General features: G+C 39.2%; 1 protein-coding gene across 2 annotated transcripts in view; it reads left to right on the plus strand.

Annotated features, from left to right (window-relative positions):
• The window catches only part of ZZZ3 (zinc finger ZZ-type containing 3), a 67,701-nt gene that overhangs the window by 20,016 nt on the left and 25,077 nt on the right, over positions 1-22,608 (plus strand). The window contains exons 2-7 of one of the 2 annotated variants that reach the window (XM_073357288.2): positions 15,915-16,053; positions 17,566-17,713; positions 17,797-17,915; positions 18,242-18,313; positions 18,546-18,647; positions 20,327-20,422. In XM_073357288.2, the coding sequence (XP_073213389.1) occupies positions 15,915-16,053; positions 17,566-17,713; positions 17,797-17,915; positions 18,242-18,313; positions 18,546-18,647; positions 20,327-20,422 (676 nt within the window). The remainder of the gene's footprint in view (positions 1-15,914; positions 16,054-17,565; positions 17,714-17,796; positions 17,916-18,241; positions 18,314-18,545; positions 18,648-20,326; positions 20,423-22,608) is intronic. The other variant, XM_073357289.2, reaches the window with a different exon arrangement.

Consider the following 22,608-nt stretch of genomic DNA (forward strand, 5'->3'; position numbering starts at 1 on the left):
CTTATATAAAGTGATCACTCTCCTTACAATGTGTATGATAATCAAGGTGGACCATTTCCAGCACAAATCCAGGTTTTCTCCCCCCCCCCCGAATCATAGCACCAACATTTGTCTGACTTAGAGGCACCTGTTTTGAAGGAGGTGGGGAGAAAACTTTGTAGTGATAAACACCCATTTTTTCATGGCTTGTGTGTATAAAAACATCTTCTGTATTTTCCACAGTATGCATCTGATGAAGTGAGCTGTAGTTCACGAAAGCTTATGCTCAAATAAATTGGTTAGTCTCTAAGGTGCCACAAGTCCTCCTTTTCTTTTTAAATTTAGTAGACATGCCAAGTATTTATGGCTTCCATAATACTGTAGTTGGTAATTATTCTTTAGGGAATCAATAGTAATCCAAGTGCAGCACACTGGAAAGGGGGAAAGGAGCAACTAATTCTACTTTCAGCTGGAGACAATATGGGGCTCTGCAGCACCAGGGAATTAGCCACTGTGCTGCTTATCTGTGCCTGATCGTAAAGTTCAAAGTCAGGAAATCTAAAACCACCTGTTTTGAGAGGGAGCTATAATCTTTTAAAGGAGATTCTGGGTTTGTTACTAGTAACCCACGAGAAGGACCTGACCGTATTGATGATTTTGGTAAAATAAAAGGGAGGAATATAGATAGGGAGGGAATTCAGAATAAAAAGGATCCTGGGAAGGGTACTCATTTTGATTGTTTATTTTTCCCTAAAGGGAGAGAGGTAGTGCCTGCCATCTATTTAAATTGTTTGCTAACTGCATGATTAATGGGACTAGGTTAACTTTGACTGTTTTTAATTTCCTTTTGGAACAGAATGCCAAGATATCTGAGGTTTGTTTGTTACATGTCCCTATAGGAGAGCAACTTCTAGCTAGATCCAATAGGATCCTCCTTGCTTGTGATTTACCCAGTTTATCTTGTAACCAGAGAATTTACCAAAGTTTTCTATTGTTTGTGGATATTTGGAGTAAACTGGTCCAGATTTTTGATAAATAGGAGGATGGCCTCTACATACAGAAGGATTTTTGTGTTCTGAGTCCCTGGTTTGATTCCTTGAATACCTTTGTGTTCCCTATTTAGTATTGCAAGTGGTCATAATGCCAGATTGAACAGGACGGGGGCATCTTTGTCTAGTCCGTGAAACAGATCAAACTGGGGGATATAGTGCAATTTGATAGGATACAAGAGTTGGGATTTTAATGTAACAGATTGATCCATGAAATAAAGATTTCCCCAACCCAAATTTAGCTAGGGTAGGAAACAAATACTACCAGTTCAGTCTGTCAAAGGCTCTCTCTTTATTGAGTGAAATGATTGCATGGGAATTTTTACTGTTCATGGAATGCCATAACATTAATCAACTGACATGTTTTAGCTGAACCATGCCTTTTTTAATCAACCCTACCTGACTGGAGTGAACCATGTCACTCATTATTTTTTCAAGCCTCTTAGCCAATACTTTTGAAAGTATTTTTATATCAATATTGATTAAAGAGATAGGTGTATACATACGTATTACACTTTTTTGTACCCTTGCTTGGTTTAAGTAGTACAGTAATTAGGGCTTCCCTCATAGTCGGAGGTAACATACCTTTCTTTAAGGCATTTTCATAAATGTATAACAGCTTAGAGGCCAGAATTTCTTCGAAACTTCGATAGCCATCAGGGTTGGGGTGTCTTGCCTGGATTCACTTCCTCCCTGGCTTTATTTCCCCTGATCGCCAGGGACAAGCATCCTGGCTTGTTGCTCCTCTTATATTTTTGGGAGGCTAAAAGTTTTATCAAAATTATTCAGTTTTATGGGAACTTTAAACAACCAGTTAGATTATCAGGATTTAGTCCTATTCCTTGTTGCACACAGAAGCAGGAAGAAAAATGTTGGAGAAACAATACTTCTCGGTGTGAGAGACTTTAGCCACAGATGAGCGAACATTTAGTCATGGGAATTATATAGGAACTTGATTGCCTTGAGTGGAAGTTTTGGTGTTGAGGAACAGAAGATGATGCAGATGCCATGTTATGTGAAGAACAGTAGACTGAGGCATTTAGGAGGAGTAAAGCCTGTTCGGGAGTTAGACCAGATGCTGTTTGTAAACAGGAGAGACTAGAGAATAGTTGGAACATTCAGAAGAGCTGTAAGAAGGCCGAAGAGGAATTGTAAGTAGTCAGCAAACAGGCAGAGGCCATGTCTACCTCTGGTAACATGGAGTGGAGGCAGTATGTGACGCTTGAGGGACATTAGGCCAGCAGCAGAGGAGCAGGAGGTAAGAAGTGAGCAATCTACAAAGGAAGCAAAGCAAAGACTGCTGTGAGCTTTGTGGTGAACAGGCAGCCTATAGGTGTTTGTAAAAGGGGAGATGTGTAGATATGGAAGATTACATAGTTTTAAATGGGAAGTGTGACGTTGCACTCTATATGATTTTATAAAAATATGCTGATGAGTGTGAATATAATATAACTGGAATATGCTCCATGCAAAAGGTCTCTTGTAAGGTATCATTACAAAGCTTATAAAGTGTGGTCATCCTATTTGTATAAATGTATGACTCTTGTATCTGAAACTAGAAATATGAACTATAACTCTGAGATCCTATTGTAGTTATGCAAAGTGTGGGCCACTAATGGTGGTCTGGAATCTTGATGGCTCCCATTAACCAGGACTGTAGATGGCTCTGTTTTACTTGTAAGTCTTCCTGTATATGTGTGTGCTGGCAAGTGGGTAATGAAGTCTTACACTGACATGTGATCATGTCACCTGAACTGGAATTCATCTTTAACCTGGTGCTTTTGCATTGAGAAGAGGGGAGGGAACCCAGAGGGACAAAGGATTCCTGCCTTATGCAAAAGATATATATATAAGTGGGTGGAACAGAACAAATGGGGAGCCATCATGAGAAATCTCCCTATCTACCACCTGAGCTGGAACAAGAGCTGTACCAGGGGAAAGGATTGTGCCCAGACTAAGAAGGCATCCAGTCTGTGAAAGAAACTTATTGAAATATCTCTGAGGGTGAGATTTTTATCTGTATTCAGTTTTATTACTGTACTAGGCTCAGACTTGCATGTTTTATTTTATTTTGCTTGGTAATTCACTTTGTTCTGTCTGTTACTACTTGGAACCACTTAAATCCTACTTTCTGTATTTAATAAAATCATTTTTTACTTATTAATTAACCCAGAGTATGTATTAATACCGGGAGGTGGGGGGAGGGAACAGCTGTGCATATCTCTCTATCAGTGTTCTAGAGGGCGAACAATTTGAGTTTTCCCTGTATAAGCTTTATATAGGGTAAAACGGATTTATTTGAGGTTTGGACCCCATTGGGAGTTGGGCATCTGAGTGTTAAAGACAGGAACATTCCTTAAGCTGCTTTCAGTTAAGTCTGCAGCTTTGGGGCATGTGGTTCAGACCCTGGGTCTGTGTGGAGCAGACTGGCGTGTCTGGCTCCACAAGACAGGGTGCTGGAGTCCCAAACTGGCAGGGAAAGCAGGGGCAGAAGTAGTCTTAGCACATCAGGAGGCAGCCCCAAGGGTGTTTCTGTGATCCAACCCATCACAGGAAGTACTTGTGGAGAGGGATTTATTATGCTTTATATTGTTACATTTCCTATTACTGAATATGGTGAACAGCTCTCTTTTAAGAGGGAGGCATCAAGAAAATAAACCATTAAAGCTAGTAAACTAGTAAATATTATGGTTCTGGGTCAAGGTAGGAACTTAAGAACATTTTTGGAGACAATCGGCAAGCTGACAAATGAAAAAAAAATAACTCTGACATTATTTACAAAGCAGGATTTACCTACCTTATAGGTTTTGGGGAAGATTAACATATGAGCAGCACCTTGAAGATGGAAAGCACTCCATAAGCGTTAAGTGTTTCTTTTTTCATTGTTGTATTCAATGTAGTTGTAGCCGTGTCAGTCCCAGGATATTAGAGAGACAAGGTGGATGAGGTAATATCTTTTATTAGACCAACTTCTGTTGGTGAGAGAGACAAGCTGTCGAGACACACGGTCTCTCTCTCTCTCTCTCTCTCTCTCTCTCTCTCCAACATAAGATGTCCCAGTGAAAGATATTACCTCATCCACCTGGTCTCTTTTTTCATTATATATTGGAAATTAGCAGCAACAGGGAATTATAAGGACTTTCAGAGGACAATAGAACACATTCTGTATCGAATGAAGTGAATAGTTATAAAACTACTGCACAATGAGTTTCAAAAACAACCCAACAGTAGATTTTTCATGTCCCTGGTTGTGGGATTCAAGCATTCTTACCCACCAGATGTCACTTTTTTCAATCCCAGATGTAGGCTTGGCAAGCCAGTCAGTTGACCACCTATTATTTGATCATGGTCACATGTTGTCAGATATTTGAGCCTGAATGCCCTGATGCAGGCAGCAGCCTACGTAGTTCCTTTAGTCTTTCAGGATTTTATTTAATTGTTTCACATTTTTCTGAGTTAAAATAACTCATCTAAGTAACTTGGTTTTTGTAATTAGGCATAAGTATCTGTCCAAGTCTAAGCCTATTAGAGATAATAAAGCCTTACTCTCTTTTGTTACTGTTGTTACTGTTCAAATAAATTGGTACTTTCAGGTATTTAACCATTTTTTATATTATTTGACAATATTTGATGAGTCAATTGACCAATTAGTTTTGGACAGGTCAAGTGCCCAGTGCTAGGTGCAATAATTTTTAAATCTAAAGGCTTGTTACATAGGGAAATTCAGGAAAGTTAATTCAAATTAACTAAAAGTGTGAATTTAAAGCAGATTAGTTAAACCACATTAAATCCCTATGTGAATGCACTTTTGCAGAATTAAAGTGTCCTTAACTTGGTTTAGTTTAAATCACGTGGGTTATGTCGTCAGTGCAGTGCCATGTAGACTAAGGGGGTGTGAATTGCAGTGTACCAAAGTGTTGACCTCTAACTGCCCCCTAAGGACACTGCTGACGCAAACTAAAAGGTACCCAGTGTGTGTTAACAATAGTCCTCTTTGGTACGATCTGCAGTTTGCACTCCTATAGTCCACACTGCGGCACAGTGTAAACGTAGCCTTGCGAAGTGAATGAAGCTAAACTGAGTTAAGGACACTTTAATTATGAATGAAAAGCATTCACACAGGGATTTAATGCTGTTTAACTAATCCACTCTAAATTCACATTTTTAGTTAATTCAGATTAAGTTTTCTGAGTGTCCCTGTGTAGACTAGCCCTAACTCTAGTTGATGTAAAATTAATAAGCTTTTTTGTTTGTTTGTTTGTTTGTTTGTTTTAAATGGAGACCAAGAACAAGACACCCTTTTCTTCTCCTTCCCTATTTATATTATCCATCAGTCCCTGACTTGGATCTACATCTGTCTCTGACTCCCAGTTTTCTTACCCCAATATATTCCTTGTTTTTTAGTCTCAGATGTGCCTCAGAATACTTTGTGCTCACTGCCATGGTGTCACATTTGCTGTATCATGACAGTCAGTGAAAAAAGATTTCAAGCCTGAAATCTAGCAGTGCCAACTGAATGAATCTGAGCTGAAAAAAATACAGCTTGCTCAGGAGAGAAAATATTTGATCTGATTAATCGATTTCTGCGGAAAGCCAATATCATATTATTTGCTGTTGGTTAAATTTTAAATTCTAAATGCATTTAATTTTTTAATTTTTTTCTGCAGTAATTTACAATCTAGTAATATAAAGTAAGTAATATACTAATCTTTACTTAGCCCAGGATCTAATGAGATTTCTTCTGAATCACTGTTCTAGCAGGTGGGGAAAAACCACTCCTCTCCGCCCCCCTGCCCCAATCTGTGGTGATGACTAAATATAAGACTTTTCTTGAGTTGTTTGAATGCCAGTAGATGGCAGTAAAACAATGGTTTAGTCTAATGCTTGACAAACTGATATTGCTCTTTCGCTTAAAATAATTTATCTAAGCGCACAATAGCAAGAAATGGCAGAATTGGTATTTCAAGTCTTGTAAAACTGAAAACTATGTTTGTTTAGCACCAGAGATCTCCAAAATTGATCTATGACCATAATTGCTCTTTTTTATATATATGTGTGTGTGTATGTGTGTGTGTGTATATATATATATATATATATATATGCAAACTACCACTGAAATGCAGTCACTTTTTGGGATGGAAAGTGGCAACCAACAGTGCACAACATTAGATAAGGAAGAGAAGAAATATTTTTGTTACCAGGGTCACAAGACCAAAACCTTTGTCTTATGAAAGGTGCCATGGGATGTTCTAGTTCATTGGTGGGCAACCTGCGGCCAGCGGATTGCACGTGGCCCATCAGGGTAATCCGCTGGTGGACCGCCAGATAGTTTGTTTACATTTGCATAGCTGCCCACAGCTCCCGGTGGCCTTGGTTCGCCGTTCCCAGCCAATGGGAGCTGCGGGAAGTGCGGGCCACAGGTTACCCACCACTGTTCTAGATCCACAGACAGCTGACAGGACCGCTCTTGTTCTGAAAAGTGCACAAACAATAAATAGCAGTGAACTCAGTACATTCATTTTTATTAAATATAAAATTCCAAAGTAATGAAAGCATTCTGTAACAATACCTTTATAACAGTTGTCAGCTTTATTTTGTGCTAGCCATATAAATAGGCTAGGAAGGATATTTTTGTATCAATAAATGTTGGTAAATGTCAATTTTACTGTACAGACACAAACCAAAGAGAAATATTTCCATAAATAATAATCAACGTATACAGATAGGCAAAGTAAGAAAATGCTGCTTGAGAACATATTAGAGTTTGAATTAAGGATATTTACTTTGTATATTTTGGCACAATTTATGTTTTAAAGTTTATAAAGCTTTAACTTTTGGAATCTCAGCATGTACTGTTATTAAATAATTATTGGCTGACCCCCTGATCCCTTCCATAATTTTCCACCACTGTGAACATTTAACTTGAAAAAATACTTACAAATAAACATCAATATTATCCATAAAAATTATAAAAAATAAAAATTGAATTCTGCCAAGCCTACATATAAAGCAAAATAATTTCATAAACTATCTGCTTATTTCAAAAATTATTGCCTAGAATTAGCCCAAGGAGAAAACTGCATTTGAATAAGGGTTCTAAGACCAGGAGATAACTCCACTTTCAAATGGTAAGAGAAAAAATTATTACTGTCATGGTAATGCAAACGTTTCCAATACATATGAAATCGATGCCAAACCCAAATAAGTATAATTTGCTTATACATGTGTCTGCTGGATAGACTTGATAAATCCTAAAAGACAGAGTTGGTAATATAGTGTGAAATTGTAAGAGTCCAAAGCTCTAGCAATTTCCATTGAGTGATTAAATAAGCAAATACAAGAAGGTTGAATATATTGTGGCATTGTAATCAGTTGTGTTGTCACATGGTGTTGACAAAACTCAGTTCATTATCTCCTGCTGGTATCACAAGCCTAATTTGTTTTACTTGAGAGAAGAGCAGAATTGATACTGTTCACTCCAGATCTCCAACCTAAAACAAGAAATGAAGGTGAAAATGGAGAGGCCAATGTATCAGATCAAGGAAAACTGCCAAATTATGGGTCCATAATGGTTTCGGATTTTTTCCTTACATTTTGTGTGTGAATTTAGTGTGCAACTGACAACTCTGGTGATGGAAGTTCTCTATTTACAGTGGAGACAAGAGCATGTACTTCTCCACAGTCCACCCTATGTACATAAACCCAAACCTTTTGGGGGGATTAATTTTTAAAGAGAAGAGGGTATGGCATCCTTCATGCACATCCAGTGAATTTGACACCTCTGCTAATATTATGAACAAGTAACAAGTCTGCTACTTTTGGTGGTTTTTGTGGCATAGAAATGTGTCAGAACAAAATTGAAGCACAAAACTCATTTAATAAATTACTGATTAGCTACAGTGGGTGTTTTTTCATTTCCTGCTTTAGAATGGATTTGGACTGGTGACCTATCAGTGAAAAACTTGATGTCCCATCACCAATTCATTGAAACATTCAGTCACATGGAACTATTAAGTTTTGAAAGCAACATTTGAGGCCTTGAGAAGCTATAGGTAAAGTTGTTGGCACTAACTGTGACCCAAGAAATCCAGTGGTAGCACAGTATAAGACTGGTGATGTGATGGAGAGAAATCCATTCCTTTAAAGACCCTGATGACATCACATTATCTGTGAAGAAGTTTGCATATAAGTGGTTCTTTATTATTATTATTATTATTATTATTCTGTTTTTTTAAAAAGAAAAATAAATGCAAGAAACATATTCTGTTCGTAAAGCAAGTGGAAGCCAGTATGTCAGAGACCACAGTCCTTATGATAAGCCATTGTCATTTCCCAACTCAATAAAGATGAAATATGTGATCCATTACTGGATACCTAAGGACAGAAATATAATTAGCACAGGACAAGTAATAAAAAAAAAATGACCACAGCAAAAAACAAATGGATCTTGCATCTCAGAAATGACTAGATGCACTACTTTGAGGATTTGTTGTGGGCAAAAAAAGAACATGATTTCCCAAAGAAATTTGTCAAAAAAAAAAGGTAGCATCATATTAAGCAACCCTGCTCCCCTGCGCCCCATATGGCAGCATCTCAGAAATCGAGAGCACAGTGTAGTGCTTACATTGTGGGACAATCTAAAAATGGTGCAACAAACATTACAGCAGAACACTTGAGTAGGGGATTCTTGTCAGTTTATATCTGTCTTTTAAAACCTATTTTATTTTTAAAAGTATAGTCTCAGGAAAGCCTTTTATTTCATCTTAAAGATCACAGAGAACCCTACCTATTTAGATGATCAGATAGTTTAGTAACCTCTTATTTGGAAGGCTTTCTACAAACTACTGTGTATTTTGTCTGTCATTAGTGTTCTAATACTGCATTTTAGAGACTAACCAATTTATTAGAGCATAAGCTTTCGTGAGCTACAGCTCACGAAAGCTTATGCTCTAATAAATTGGTTAGTCTCTAAGGTGCCACAAGTCCTCCTTTTCTTTTTGCGAATACAGACTAACACGGCTGCTACTCTGAAACCTGTAATACTGCATTTGTAGATTTAAACAAATCTTAATTTCACAGACTGAAAGAGTTCCTGTGGAGAGCACTGTGCATTAATTTTTTCAGAAGTGCTAATAATTGAATGATTTTAGAGATGTTTGTTGTTAAGATTAAGTCTGTAACTTGAGTTAAGTCAGTGTAGTATCTAATTGTGTCTGCGTCCTGGTCTACACTATGGGGTTAGGTCGAATTTAGCTGCATTAGGTAGATTTAAAAATGACTGCATCCATACAACCAACCCTGTTCCGTCGACCTAAAGGGCTCTTAAAATTGACTTCTGTACTCCTCCCCGATGAGGGGAGTAGCGCTAAAATTGACCTTGCTGGGTCGAATTTGGGGTAGTGCAGACATGATGAAGCGTCTGTTGGAGCTGCAGGAAAGCCAACAAGAGCACAGACCCCCGCTACATCCACTGTATAACCTCCTCCCCTTGTTCCATAGCCTCCTCACCCAGACACCCAAGAACGCAGGGTGGGGAGACTTTGGGCACCCAACCATTCCACTCCAGAGGATGGCCCAAGCAACAGAAGGCTGTCATTCAAACAGTTTCATTTTTAGTGTGGTTCCTCCCCCACCCCACCCGGGCTACCTTGTCAGTTATCTCTTTTTTTTTTTTTTTTTTTTTAATTAATAAAGAAAGAATGCATGGTTTCAAAACAATAGTTACTTTATTTTGAAGGGGGGAGGGTGGTTGGCTTACAGGGAATTAAAATCAACAAAGGGGGCGGGTTTGCATCAAGGAAAAACACACATAGCTGTCACACCGTAGCCTGACCAGTCATTAAACTGGTTTTCAAAGCCTCTCTGATGCACAGCGCACTTTGCTGTGCTCTTCTAATTGCCCTGGTGTCTGGCTGCTTAAAATCGGACGCCAGGAGATTTGCCTCAACCTCTCACCCCGCCAGAAACATCTCCCCCTTACTCTCACAGATATTATGGAGCACACAGCAAGCAGCAGTAACAATGAGAACGTTGGTTGCGCTGAGGTCTGACCAACAGCGCCAGCGAGCTTTTAAGCATCCAAAGGCACATTCTACCACCATTCTGCACTTGCTCAGCCTATAGTTGAACTGCTCCTTACTCCTGTCCAGGCTTCATGAGCCATGGGAGCAAGGGGTAGATGCAACCACATGGTACTGCCGGGTGGGAGAGCAGCCTGAGGCAGAAGCCTCCAGCTCGCAGGAGAGCAGAATTGCAGCAGAAGCAGTGGAGCCGTACACCATGTCCTGGAGGTTGGTAGGAGCCGAGCAGGGAAGACGTTCCCAGAACCCCTAGCCAAGCTACAAGATGAGGACGGCTACCAGTCCTACTGCACCGTCTGCTGCAGAGTAGCAGGAGAGCAGAGTTGCAGCGGAAGTGGTGGAGCCATACACCATGGATGAGTACGGCTAGCAGTCCTACTGCACCGTCTGCTGCGAAGGCACCCAGGAGCTGCTGCTGTGTAGCAATGCCAGCGGCTGCAAGTGCTTCTGTAATCGAATGCTTGGATTCGATTTGCTGGTAGGGCAAAGTACCTCAGCCAAGGCAAAAGAGCAAGAGCCCTAGAGCTGTTACATATGTCAACCACAGAAGTGCTATGGGGTGTTACAGCGCTGACCGGACTGGAATGTATGGCTGCAAGACTTCTTCACCAGTGGCAAAGGACAGGAATATGATGCACCTAAAATCTAAAAAGGCCTGCACATTTCCCAGAGTCACTGCCCTTGATAAGAGAATGTCAATGATGCCATATCAGCCATATACAGTACTGTATAGCATCCACAAGGAGCTTTAGAAGGGAAAGAGGTGGCAGGGGTGGGGAGGGTGGCTTGGAATTTGGAGATAGACAGAAGTAATAGAAACAAGATAAGGGGAGACAAGGAAAGAGCAATGAAAGCCCAGCAGGACAGTCAGCCCTTGAGAACTGTTTCATGCTTTGCACTTGCACTCTCTGAAGAGTTCCACATAATGGTACGTAAATGTGTCTCAATATGGTATATACTGGACTGAACAAGTAAGCAAAAATCACACATTCTGCATTTCCCCAAAAAGCTTGGGGGAGGGGGGGATCTAATCCCAGTTTAGTTCATTTCTAGGAAAAAAGACAATTTCCACTTCTTAATTTTCATTTTATTTATTTAGCATAGGGGATGGAGAGGGCATTAATTATATGCAATAAAACACTATCAGAACAAGGATGACATTTTTTACTAGAATGTTATTTTTAAAGTACAATTTAATTAATTTCAGGCCGAAAGGACTTGACAATGTTATTTTATATTTAATTTTAAGATCTGTAAGTAACCTAATAATACTCATTCTAGATTTCGTCATTTAATCTGTACTGGGCCAAGAGTAAAGTGCTTACTTAATCACTTTTTAATTATAGGAAAATAATACAATTGATTTAGATTAGGTTCACTTGGCAACGATGTTAATATTTTGAGAAATATTTTACTATGTTATTAGAGTAGTTGTGCTGAAAAAGTACTGATCTTCCATTGTGAGTTTCATGGAGTTTTAAATATCAATTTATATTCTGTCTAAATTGCTTTAAACAGGTGTGTAGGACCTTCAATTTCAGTACTCCTGCTATCAGTAGGTGTATTGTCAAGTTAAACATTTATTTTATATTTGTTAAAAAGAGACCTGTAGTACTAACACTTGTATTTCCAGCCACAAAAATCTTAAAAAAAAAGAAGCATGAGCCAGGCTCCCAAAAAACATGATTTTTAAAAAAAAAAGTGTTTTTGTCTCCTACTTTTTCAACTTTTAGTGTTCACATTTTCAAGCTGCACTTTGCAACCATGAGACTTATAAACTTACTTACTTTTAAAATGACAGCTCTGATCTTCATGTATTAATGTGATTCTACAGTCCTGCGGCCGTAAGAAAAATCAGGGTGAAAAGCTGGTTTCTGTATTTTCAAAAATGTAATGAGATACTTATTTTGTGAATCTTTTCATTTAATTACACAAAATTTAAATTTGGAAGCTAAATTATATGACAATATCCCTTGATGAATGTTGTAATCTCCAAATAGAAATAAATACCTTTAGCAGAAGCTAAAAACATTACTGGGAAATCCTATTTATCTGAATAGTTTGCTCAGCAAGTTGGGTTTGGCCTGAGGATATAGCTACAGTAACTGCAGATACACATTGCATGTAATACTTCTGAATACTTCTTACGTTTCTGATTTTTATCAAGAGCAAAGGGAGATAATTTATGAACCAGTGAACTTGCAATTCCTAAAGTGTCTTACTCAGCTGATCAGACCACAAGATAGGGAGAAATAGTTACACAGATCTGAATTTTCTTGTTTCTTCAGGAACGTAATTTCCTCTAGTCCCACCCACAACTGTGTATATTAAGGCCATAATAAGCTGATGACCCTTCTATTTTATATGTGCATGCCCTGTCTCATAGACTGATATTAGAAAAACATTAGTCCTTGTGAAAAATGATGCACTACTTAAAATCATTTAAATAACTGTTTTTCCTAAAACATTAAACAGTGCGATTGAACTCGGTGATTGTTTTATCTTGGATTCTTTTTGAAAAACTGTTGTTTAAACACAGTCTGGGGAAAACAGTTTAAGATACCCCATGTTTTTATTAAGAAATAAGAAGGCAGAAGTTTATTTAAAATCTTATGTAATTGACTATATTTATATAATTTATTTACTAAATTTATGTATTGACTATATTTATATAATTAACTATATTTTTAACCTTGGTTCTGCAAACTTTTGTTGTGTGTAGTTATGAAAGTGAAGGATTACTAGTACTGGTTCGAGCCACAAATAATGGTGTCAGGCCCTGTGCTATTTTTTACACAAAAACAACAAGGAGTCCACCGGACTGCTTGTTTTTGTGGATACAGACTAACATGGCTACCCCCTGATTATTTACACAGTTCTGCTAATGTACCTTAATCCTGACCAGTGACACATCTTTCACTCAGATCCAAGGCTTGTCTCAGACAGACACTGCTCGTTGTGCAGAGTTGTGTGGTGATTGTGATGTGAATTTAGGAAGCTAGGTGAAAGGCTAGAGTATTAGGACCTGATCCAATGCCCATGGAATCAGTGGGAGTTTTACCATTGACTTCCATGGTCACTGGATTAGGCCCTTAACCGCTTGAATCACCTCAGTCTCTTGGACAAATTCTCAAGACTTAATATGTTAAATTGTATATCTTTGATGATAAGATACTGCATGTAAATATCCCATGAAATGTAGTCACTGTGTTCAGAAAAGGTAGGAACTTTTATGAGTCATCTTATCTTCCTCCCCCCACCCCCAATAAAACAGCAAAATAACAAAAATGTAAGTTTTTAACATTTTCTTGTTGGTTTAGAGGAAACTGGAGTGCTGTTCCAACAGTTGCACCCTATTAATTGCTTGTTTAATTAGTATTTTGGGTTTTTTTGGTTTTCAGGTGTATACAGACAAATGTCAACTCTTTGCCTCCTTCCCCCCTCCCCCGCAATAGAAGAAATCTTGTACCTTATTTTCAGTAAGCCCTGTGTTTTTCTTGCAGAGGCTGCAGACCTGAACCTAGGTTTCTTGTCTTCTTTCCTTGTTTTCAGTTACTGCATTTTTTGTTCTCTTAAAAAAAAAAAAAAGGGAGGGGGGGGAACAATTATCTTCTGGTATGAGGACCATTTAACATTGGAAAATTCACAACTTTCAAATGAGCAAAGCACAAGGATCTGGTGGCATGAGGTGCCTGTTTTGTACCTGGCACATGGAGGCCCTGCTTTGATCTGTGCCTTTAAGGTCTGATCCAATTCCCATTCTAGTCAGCGGAGAGACCAAGGCCTTATCTACACTGCCACTTTACAGCGCTGCTACTTTCTCACTTAGAGGTGTGAAAAAACACAGCCCTGAGTGCTGCAAGTTTCAGCACTGTAAAGTGGCAGGGTAGACAGTGCACCGTTGCTTGTAGCCGCGCTCTCCCTGCGCTGGTAGTTACTCCCTGCGACTACACAGCAGCAGTGCTTTAACGTTGCTAGTGAGGAAATACCCTCACATTCACTTTAGTTGGAGTTGGATCTGATCATTCACACTTGTACTTGACGCTTCATTGTGTTAAACTTGCTTTAAGTGAAAGATCAATAGAAAACAGGAATTTGTTGAAATAGAAGATAATTTTTGTTTTTAAGGTTTTCTCTGGGTTTAATGCAAGTCAGGTTACATTGTTGGGCCTAAACCAGGAGTTCCCAAACGGCGTTGTGCCATCAGCAGATGAGGGCGCGGCAATCCCTAGTGCACGCAGATCCCATTTTGCACTGCACAGCATGACCTCACATATGTGGTGCATGCGAGGTCGTAATGCATGGGGGACGACACTTTGCTTTATAAAGTAGCGTCCTCCATGCTGTCTGGGGTCCCGGCAGGACCTTTTCTTCATTAAAATGGGATTGTACCTGCAAAAAGTTTAGGAACCCCTGGCTTAAACTATATAAAATTATAATATTACAGCATGCTCTACACTCAAAAATTAGATCTGCATAGCTCCGTTGCTCAGGGTTGCACTGTGCCATAGCTGTGCAGCGGTATTAGCTGTAGTGTAGACATGACCTACATGTATACATATCAGAAATATTTATATGCAAAAGTTCTCAAACTTCCTTGTTTGCAGGACTGGAGTCATATATATGTAGGTACATCCACCATTACACAACTCGGAAACCTAAATGAAATAAAATAGGCTAGGTCTTTACAGGAACAACAGAAAACAATGTTGTGAGTCTCTCCGCCCCCCCCCCCCCCACTTGGACTTGTTTTGTCATTTATTTAACATGTTCTTAAAGCATTGTTTACAATATATGTATTCTGTTTCAGAAACAGTAAATGAGATGCATGTTAATTTTATCTTTTCTAGAAATACTGGAACTAACCTGATGAATGTGTAAAGGACACAGGCAATAGAGAGAAATTTTATTAGCCAGCTCCTATTAGGATATTCCAAACAATGACAACTATAACATTAATAAAAAGCTACTAAAAAGTAGTTCTCTGAATTTTTTTTAAAGGTTCATATTACAATAACATATAATTTCATCACCGGGTTGACTTATGGAAAGCAGCTTGTGGGGAAATATGTTAATAGATACTCTCCTAAGTAATTTTACATTCTGGAAAAGCAGGATGATGTTGAGTACAGCTTGGCAGATGTTGTGGAGGGGACTAATTTTTGGTTTGGACTTGTTTATTCTTATACTAGGTGTTTTCTTGTATATGTTCATTTTGAGTCTGTTTAGTTCTCTCTTGGTTGATCTTTGTGAATAATTGCACTGTAGTATTTTCATCTGAAGCTGCTATGAAATTCTCGGTTTCTGTAGATGAGTATCTCAATCATTCTTCTCCACCTGTGGTAGAGTAACAAGTTAACACTTAATAATGGAATCATTTGTCATGGGGTGGGGTGAGGTGTGGGGAAGTTTATTTTGAGGTAGGAAATAAAAAGTCATGTCTTTTGTCTTTCTGTTTTTACCCTTGTGAGCAATTCTGGTTGTCACATGTAGCTATTGGGAAGCTCAGGAGCTTGCCTTATGTCACCATGATTTGTTGCCATTTTTATGAGCAAACTGCTAGAATAAGGATTTCATATTAAAGGAATGCCTGAATTTTCTGTTTTATTGGTGTGCTTTGTATTTAACTACTTAAATATCAGTCAAGACCATTTTTGTTTCAGTAAAATGCTTTGCTAAACTGTTACAGATAAGTGTACAACACTACCTGACTTCTTCTTAGTAGGTAATCATGGCTGGCATTTAGATTTTTTGTTGTTGTTTTTGCTAGAAAACTTTAGTGAGATGTTTCCCTTTGTCTCTGTAGTTATCAGAGACTGTTACAGACGATTGCTGTACTCGAGGCTCAACGTACTCAAGCAGTTCAAGACCTTGAAAGTTTAGGCAGACACCAGAGAGAAGCACTGAAAAATCCCATTGGATTTGTGGAAAGACTCCAAAAGAAGGTATACAGTAGGCATTTCTTAAGTTTTACGAGAACTTTTTTTATAACAATTAACTCCTCACCTATTAAAAACTAGTGTATTTTATATATACTTGTGTAAATATTAAAAGGTTTAAATTCTGTAGTGAGAGAAAACTGCCCTATGTTCAGGTTTGATGATTGGTTAAATATTGGTTAAACCTATAAAATACAAGTAATTTTGAAAAATTTCTTAAGGACACATTTTTATAGGAGTATAAAACTCATCTTGTCTTCAAGCTTTCAATGCATATTGGCTTTTCAAGACTTCTATGATCAGAAGAAAGCATTTTGTGGTAGGGAATGATATCAAGAAATCATTGGCCTTTGTCACCAAAGAGACTTAAATGCTTTGAGTTCTATTTCAGGTTAGGGTACTTTTAAATGGAGATTGTAAGCAGGAAATATAGTTAGTAAACTGAAAGCAAAATGAGCTATAAAAGCATACCTCAAACCAAGACAGTGCCAGTGATTATATCAAGCTAGTGTACATGTGTGGAGGAGGAGAACAAATTTCAGTAAAGAAACAGATTTCATTTTCAAAAGTTTAAAGGGAAGTTATAACAACAGTAACAGGGAAAAGAGATTTTTTAAAGTCTTAATAGTTTCTTTTTTAAATGAAAGCAGTGACTGACCTTATGTTCTGATAGCAGCACATTGTGCTTTAGTGAAGGTGAGATGCTGGTTCTGGGAGATTCCCTTTCCATAGGCTAATATAAACTTGGGGCCTGATCCAGAGGCCACTGAAGTCAATGCTTGTCTTTCCATTGATTTTTTTGAGTGCTTAGAAATCAATTCAACAAGTTATAGTTGTGATTCATCTGGCATCCAAGCACTGTGCTCTGGCAACCGTATCAGCCAGTCCTTGGAAAACATTAATGCCTGTTGCAGAGCATTTCATGTATTTTACCATTTTGGCCAAAGAAATTATGCGAAATGGTATGTGTGTGTGTTGAACATTGCCAGCAATTGTATTGTGGGCAGAAGGCAACAAAATCAGCTTAACAGTAAAAACGCAGTATAATGTGCAGTCATTTTTATTATAGTAGACATTTAAGTTTACATGTGGATGGGATTAATCAGTTCTGATAACTGGGTTACTTTTAGTTCTCGTTAGTCTGCTGTGTTTGCTTGCTGGAGTACAGGTCTGGGTATACAGTATTTTTTTAATATTTAACAAATCAATGAAGATAGACAGTAACAGGATATGAAAATCAGAAATACTTGGCTGCAACTATTCAAAGTAATTTTCAAACTCCATGTCCAATAAACCATCATTGACCGTGCCGCTGCATATTTTATATGCCCTGCTGTGTATCGCTCTTTGAAAATGCTTTTCCTATATAAAGAATGTGTGCTGCATGGCACTTAAATATACAAACTTTGACTCCTGCTGTTAGCTAAAAACAGATCCAGGATTTCTGTGGTTCCATATCCTTTCATTTGGATGCTAAGTGACTGCATTAAGTATTGCTTCTCATTTTGATTCTTTCAGGTTGATATAGGGCTTCCATGTCCTCAAAGAGTTGTACAGCTGCCTGAGATTGCCTGGGACCAATATACCACCAGCCTTGGAAACTTTGAGAGAGAATTCAAAAACCGGAAACGTAACAGTAGGAGAGCAAAGCTGATTTTTGATAAAGGTAAGTGGAAAACTAAGTGTATATTACAGGAAAAAATAACCTGCTATGTTGGTTTAATAATTCTTTCTTTATGTTGCTTGTAGTAGGTTTGCCTGCAAGACCAAAAAGCCCTTTGGATCCCAAGAAGGATGGAGAGTCCATTTCATACTCTGTGTTGCCTTTAAGTGATGGCCCAGAAGGTTCTACAAACAGCCGCCCACAGGTAAATGTTATAAAAAAGAAAGTAGGCAAAATTTTACAAAATAGTAACTTTAAAATACTTATTAATACTACATTATGCGGGTAGTGTTAAAATTGTTATAATAAATTTAATGCCTCGGTTTCCAAATGTTCAAAAATTCAGTCATCAGAACACTTGGTGATATCATCTTTTCATGTGACCAAGTCAGATAACTTTTTTCTGTCCTCTACCAAAATAATGTTTTCATGTATGTTTTTCTTTTACTTGGGTGGAAAAAGGGTTAAAGTCAAGTTATCCTAACCTTTTTTCTAAAGTCCTATTCCATGTTATATACTGTATTTAAGCAGATGATAAGAGGGCGACTTTGCGATGAGACCAAACCCGAAACTTTTAACCAGCTGTGGACTGTAGAAGAACAGGTAATGGGAAACCCTAGCTAGCTCGTAGACCATTTTGTAACTGAACAGTGATGTTCACCGAAATAAACTCAAATTGTTAAAGCGCATAACGCTTCGGAGTCAGAGATAACATGTATGTATGTATTCATTTTTTGCACCAGTTTGGTTTTTTTTTTTTTTTTTTAGTGACAAGCCATGCCCCTTCTAGATAAGGTGTATTAATGTTTATGATCTTGTCTTGTGCTTGGTTTAGAAAAAACTTGAACAGTTACTCCTGAAGTACCCACCAGAGGAAGTAGAATCCCGACGGTGGCAGAAGATAGCTGATGAACTGGGAAATCGAACTGCAAAACAGGTAATGGGGAATTCTCTTGCATAAGTAACCATTTCTCTTGTTGCTTTGTAGACATTCCAGGAAATACTAGAGGGGGTAGGTGTCAGGTGGTCTTTTGCATAGCTTCTTCAGTAATGGAATAGTTATGTAGGATTTGCCTTGCAAAAGTCAGGTCGATTCATAAAGAGACAAGAATTTTTTAAAACTATAAAAAGTATTTTGGTTGGAAAAGAATTGATTGCTTCTGGGGGAAGGAACCTCACCAAAAAATTCTTTGCTTTCTTTAGTGGCTATGCCCTGGGGACTACTGACATCAATTACTGCATCCTGAGGATGTTGAAATACATACAAAATGAAGCTGCCCACATTCCATTTGGAGATTTTAAAATACTCATACTAGATTAAAAAAAATCAGGAAAGTTGTCAAATCCTCAGATCCAACCTGTTAATATTTTGATGAAAAATGTAATCAGTCATCCAAGGCAAGGGCTGAAGCACTACTAACATCTCTACTAAGGGATCTGACCATAGGGCTCTTTGTTAGGACTCTTAAATGTGAAATTGTATTAATTTTTAATAAATGCCCACAAACCATGATTAAGCTGTCAGGTCTAATTGTTGTCCATTAGACTTCATGCAGTGCAAGGCTGGATTAATGCTCCTGTGGGCCCGGGACTATTAGATTTTGTGGGGCCCCTGTATACAAGTCGTTTTCATGGGAGGAAGTTTGGTGCAGGAGGGGGCTGGGGCAGGGGATTGGGGTGTAGGAGGGGGTGCGAGGTGCAGGCTCCAGCTGGGAGGCACTTACCATAGGCAGCTCCCAGCCGGTGGCATAGCAGGGCTCAGGCAGGCTGCCTGCCTTGCATAGCCCAATGCCCCTCCTGGAAGCGGCCAGCTGCTGGCATGTCTCTGCATGTCCTTCGCAGGAGGGGGACACTGTGTCTCTGTGCGCTCCCTGCACGCGCAAGCACCACCCCCACAGCTCCCATTGGCCAGGGGAACTGCAGTGTCCAGGCTGGAGGCGGGGGCAGTGCGTGAACACAGACACGGACACACATGGACACGGACACACACACACACACCCCTCCCCAGGGGCCAGCCACTGCTGGGAGCAGCATGGGGCCAGGCCAGATGCCCCTTTTAGCGGCCCAGAGACTGCTGCCTGTGATTTATTTTTCGGGGCCTCCCATGAGCCAGAGCCCCTGGTTGCATCCCCTAAAGCCCCGGCCTTAATCCGGCTATGGCCCTGTGACCAGTTGCTGACAGAGTCATTTACTTTTAACTCTTATTGTAAGGTACTGTGAATGCATAATATCTACTGTTGTCTATCCAGCAGAAAGAGACTGTATGAGGGACAGGTTTTTCTTCAACACTGTAGAGTGGGCAAATATGTCTATGTTCTCAGATCGTGGACCTGATCACACACAATATCTTTGATGCAATTTCAGAATCAGAAACTTAACTGCTATGCTCAACCCCCAATTTTTTTTTAACTCTTTGCAGAAGAATAACCTAGACATTTGCCTTTTATAAATATTACATAAAGTTTGGAATGTCATCTTTCTCTGAAGTTTGTGTTTTTCTTTAAGCACTTCAGTCAAACATTAGATTTTTAGTGGGTATTTGAATTCCTTATTTAAAGGTCATAGCATATTTATTTATTCATCTAACACTTAATTAACTTATCTTGTTTCTTCTAGGTTGCCAGCAGGGTGCAAAAGTATTTCATAAAACTGACTAAAGCTGGCATTCCGGTACCAGGCAGAACTCCAAACTTATATTTATACTCCAAAAAGGTAAGACTACATTATAGCAGAAACTTCATATTTGCATGTGCATTTACATGCAAATTATTTTTGAAAATATTAAATAGACTGCTCATCCCAAGTGATATGTATCTATTATTTCACTGACAGAGGTATTTTTTACTGCTGTTAGCACCAGAGAGCAAGCTGGATTCTATTCTGGCTTGCACATCAACAGTTGTTTTAAGTAAGTTAGTTGCTGTTGCAGTGTCTTTATTGGTGATGAAGTGCCAATAAGAAGCACACACTTGAGTTTGCAGGGCTGGCAGGTTTGTTTACTCTCTTCCCTCCGTCCCCCTGCCCCCAGCACATGCACGCGTAAACTGAGCATATTTGATCTAGTAGTCATTGAAGACAAAAAATATAGAATCCCAGCAATGGCATTTTCACAGTCACCTTTCAGAGAAGAACAAAACTTTAAATCCATAAAAATTAAAAAACACAGAAGATGAGTTTTCACAAAAATGAGTATATTTAAACTACCACGGCCATAGAGTTAACACTGTAACTGAATGCTTTTCTCAGGCCTGAACTCCTCTAAGATGTAAGATCATCCACTATTATTGTACATCATATTTGATTTTACTTAGTAAGTTCTTTGTGAACAAATCTCCACCCTCAGCCCTCCCAATCCCGTCCCCCTTGAATACAGTGTTGCTCTTGGAATGGTAGAGAAAAGAATAAGAATAGAAGGAGAAGTTCAGTGAAGTTTCTGAGAATTCTTCCTAATACTGGGAAGAGAAGAGAAACTCAAATGTATATTTAAAATGTCATATGGATTGATGTATGCAGTGTTGTTGTAGCCACGTTAGTCCCAGGATATGCACTATAAGGTGGGTAGAAAGCTGGCTAGATTGTCGGGCTCAACGGGTAGTGATCAATGGCTCCATGTCTAGTTGGCAGCCGGTATCAAGTGGAGTGCCCCAAGGGTCGGTCCTGGGGCCGGTTTTGTTCAATATCTTCATAAATGATCTGGAGGATGGTGTGGATTGCACTCTCAGCAAATTTGCGGATGATACTAAACTGGGAGGAGTGGTAGATACGCTGGAGGGGAGGGATAGGATACAGAAGGACCTAGACAAATTGGAGGATTGGGCCAAAAGAAATCTGATGAGGTTCAATAAGGATAAGTGCAGGGTCCTGCACTTAGGACGGAAGAACCCAATGCACAGCTACAGACTAGGGACCGAATGGCTAGGCAGCAGTTCTGCGGAAAAGGACCTAGGGGTGACAGTGGACGAGAAGCTGGATATGAGTCAGCAGTGTGCCCTTGTTGCCAAGAAGGCCAATGGCATTTTGGGATGTATAAGTAGGGGCATAGCGAGCAGATCGAGGGACGTGATCGTTCCCCTCTATTCGACATTGGTGAGGCCTCATCTGGAGTACTGTGTCCAGTTTTGGGCCCCACACTTCAAGAAGGATGTGGATAAATTGGAGAGAGTCCAGCGAAGGGCAACAAAAATGATTAGGGGACTGGAACACATGAGTTATGAGGAGAGGCTGAGGGAGCTGGGATTGTTTAGCCTGCAGAAGAGAAGAATGAGGAGGGATTTCATAGCTGCTTTCAACTACCTGAAAGGGGGTTCCAAAGAGGATGGCTCTAGACTGTTCTCAATGGTAGCAGATGACAGAACGAGGAGTAATGGTCTCAAGTTGCAGTGGGGGAGGTTTAGATTGGATATTAGGAAAAACTTTTTCACTAAGAGGGTGGTGAAACACTGGAATGCGTTACCTAGGGAGGTGGTAGAATCTCCTTCCTTAGAGGTTTTTAAGGTCAGGCTTGACAAAGCCCTGGCTGGGATGATTTAACTGGGAATTGGTCCTGCTTCGAGCAGGGGGTTGGACTAGATGACCTTCTGGGGTCCCTTCCAACCCTGATATTCTATGATTCTATGATATTAGAGAGATAAGGTGAGTGAGATCATCTCTTTTATTGGACCAACTTCTGTTGGTGAGAGATGTCCCATTTCCCAGACCTGAAGATGAGATCTGTGTAAGCTTGAAAGCTTGTCTCTCTTACCAACAGAAGTTGGCCCAATAAAAGATAGTATTTCACCCACCTTGTCTCTCTGATATGGATTGATGCAATTTTATGGGCGCTCAGATGCTGTTGTGATGGTCATAGGATATGAAGTGACTTACTCAAGTTTACACAGGTTATAGAACACCCATCTCCC

This window comes from Lepidochelys kempii, chromosome 8, assembly GCF_965140285.1.
Source record: "Lepidochelys kempii isolate rLepKem1 chromosome 8, rLepKem1.hap1, whole genome shotgun sequence".
Classification (NCBI taxonomy): domain Eukaryota; kingdom Metazoa; phylum Chordata; order Testudines; family Cheloniidae; genus Lepidochelys; species Lepidochelys kempii.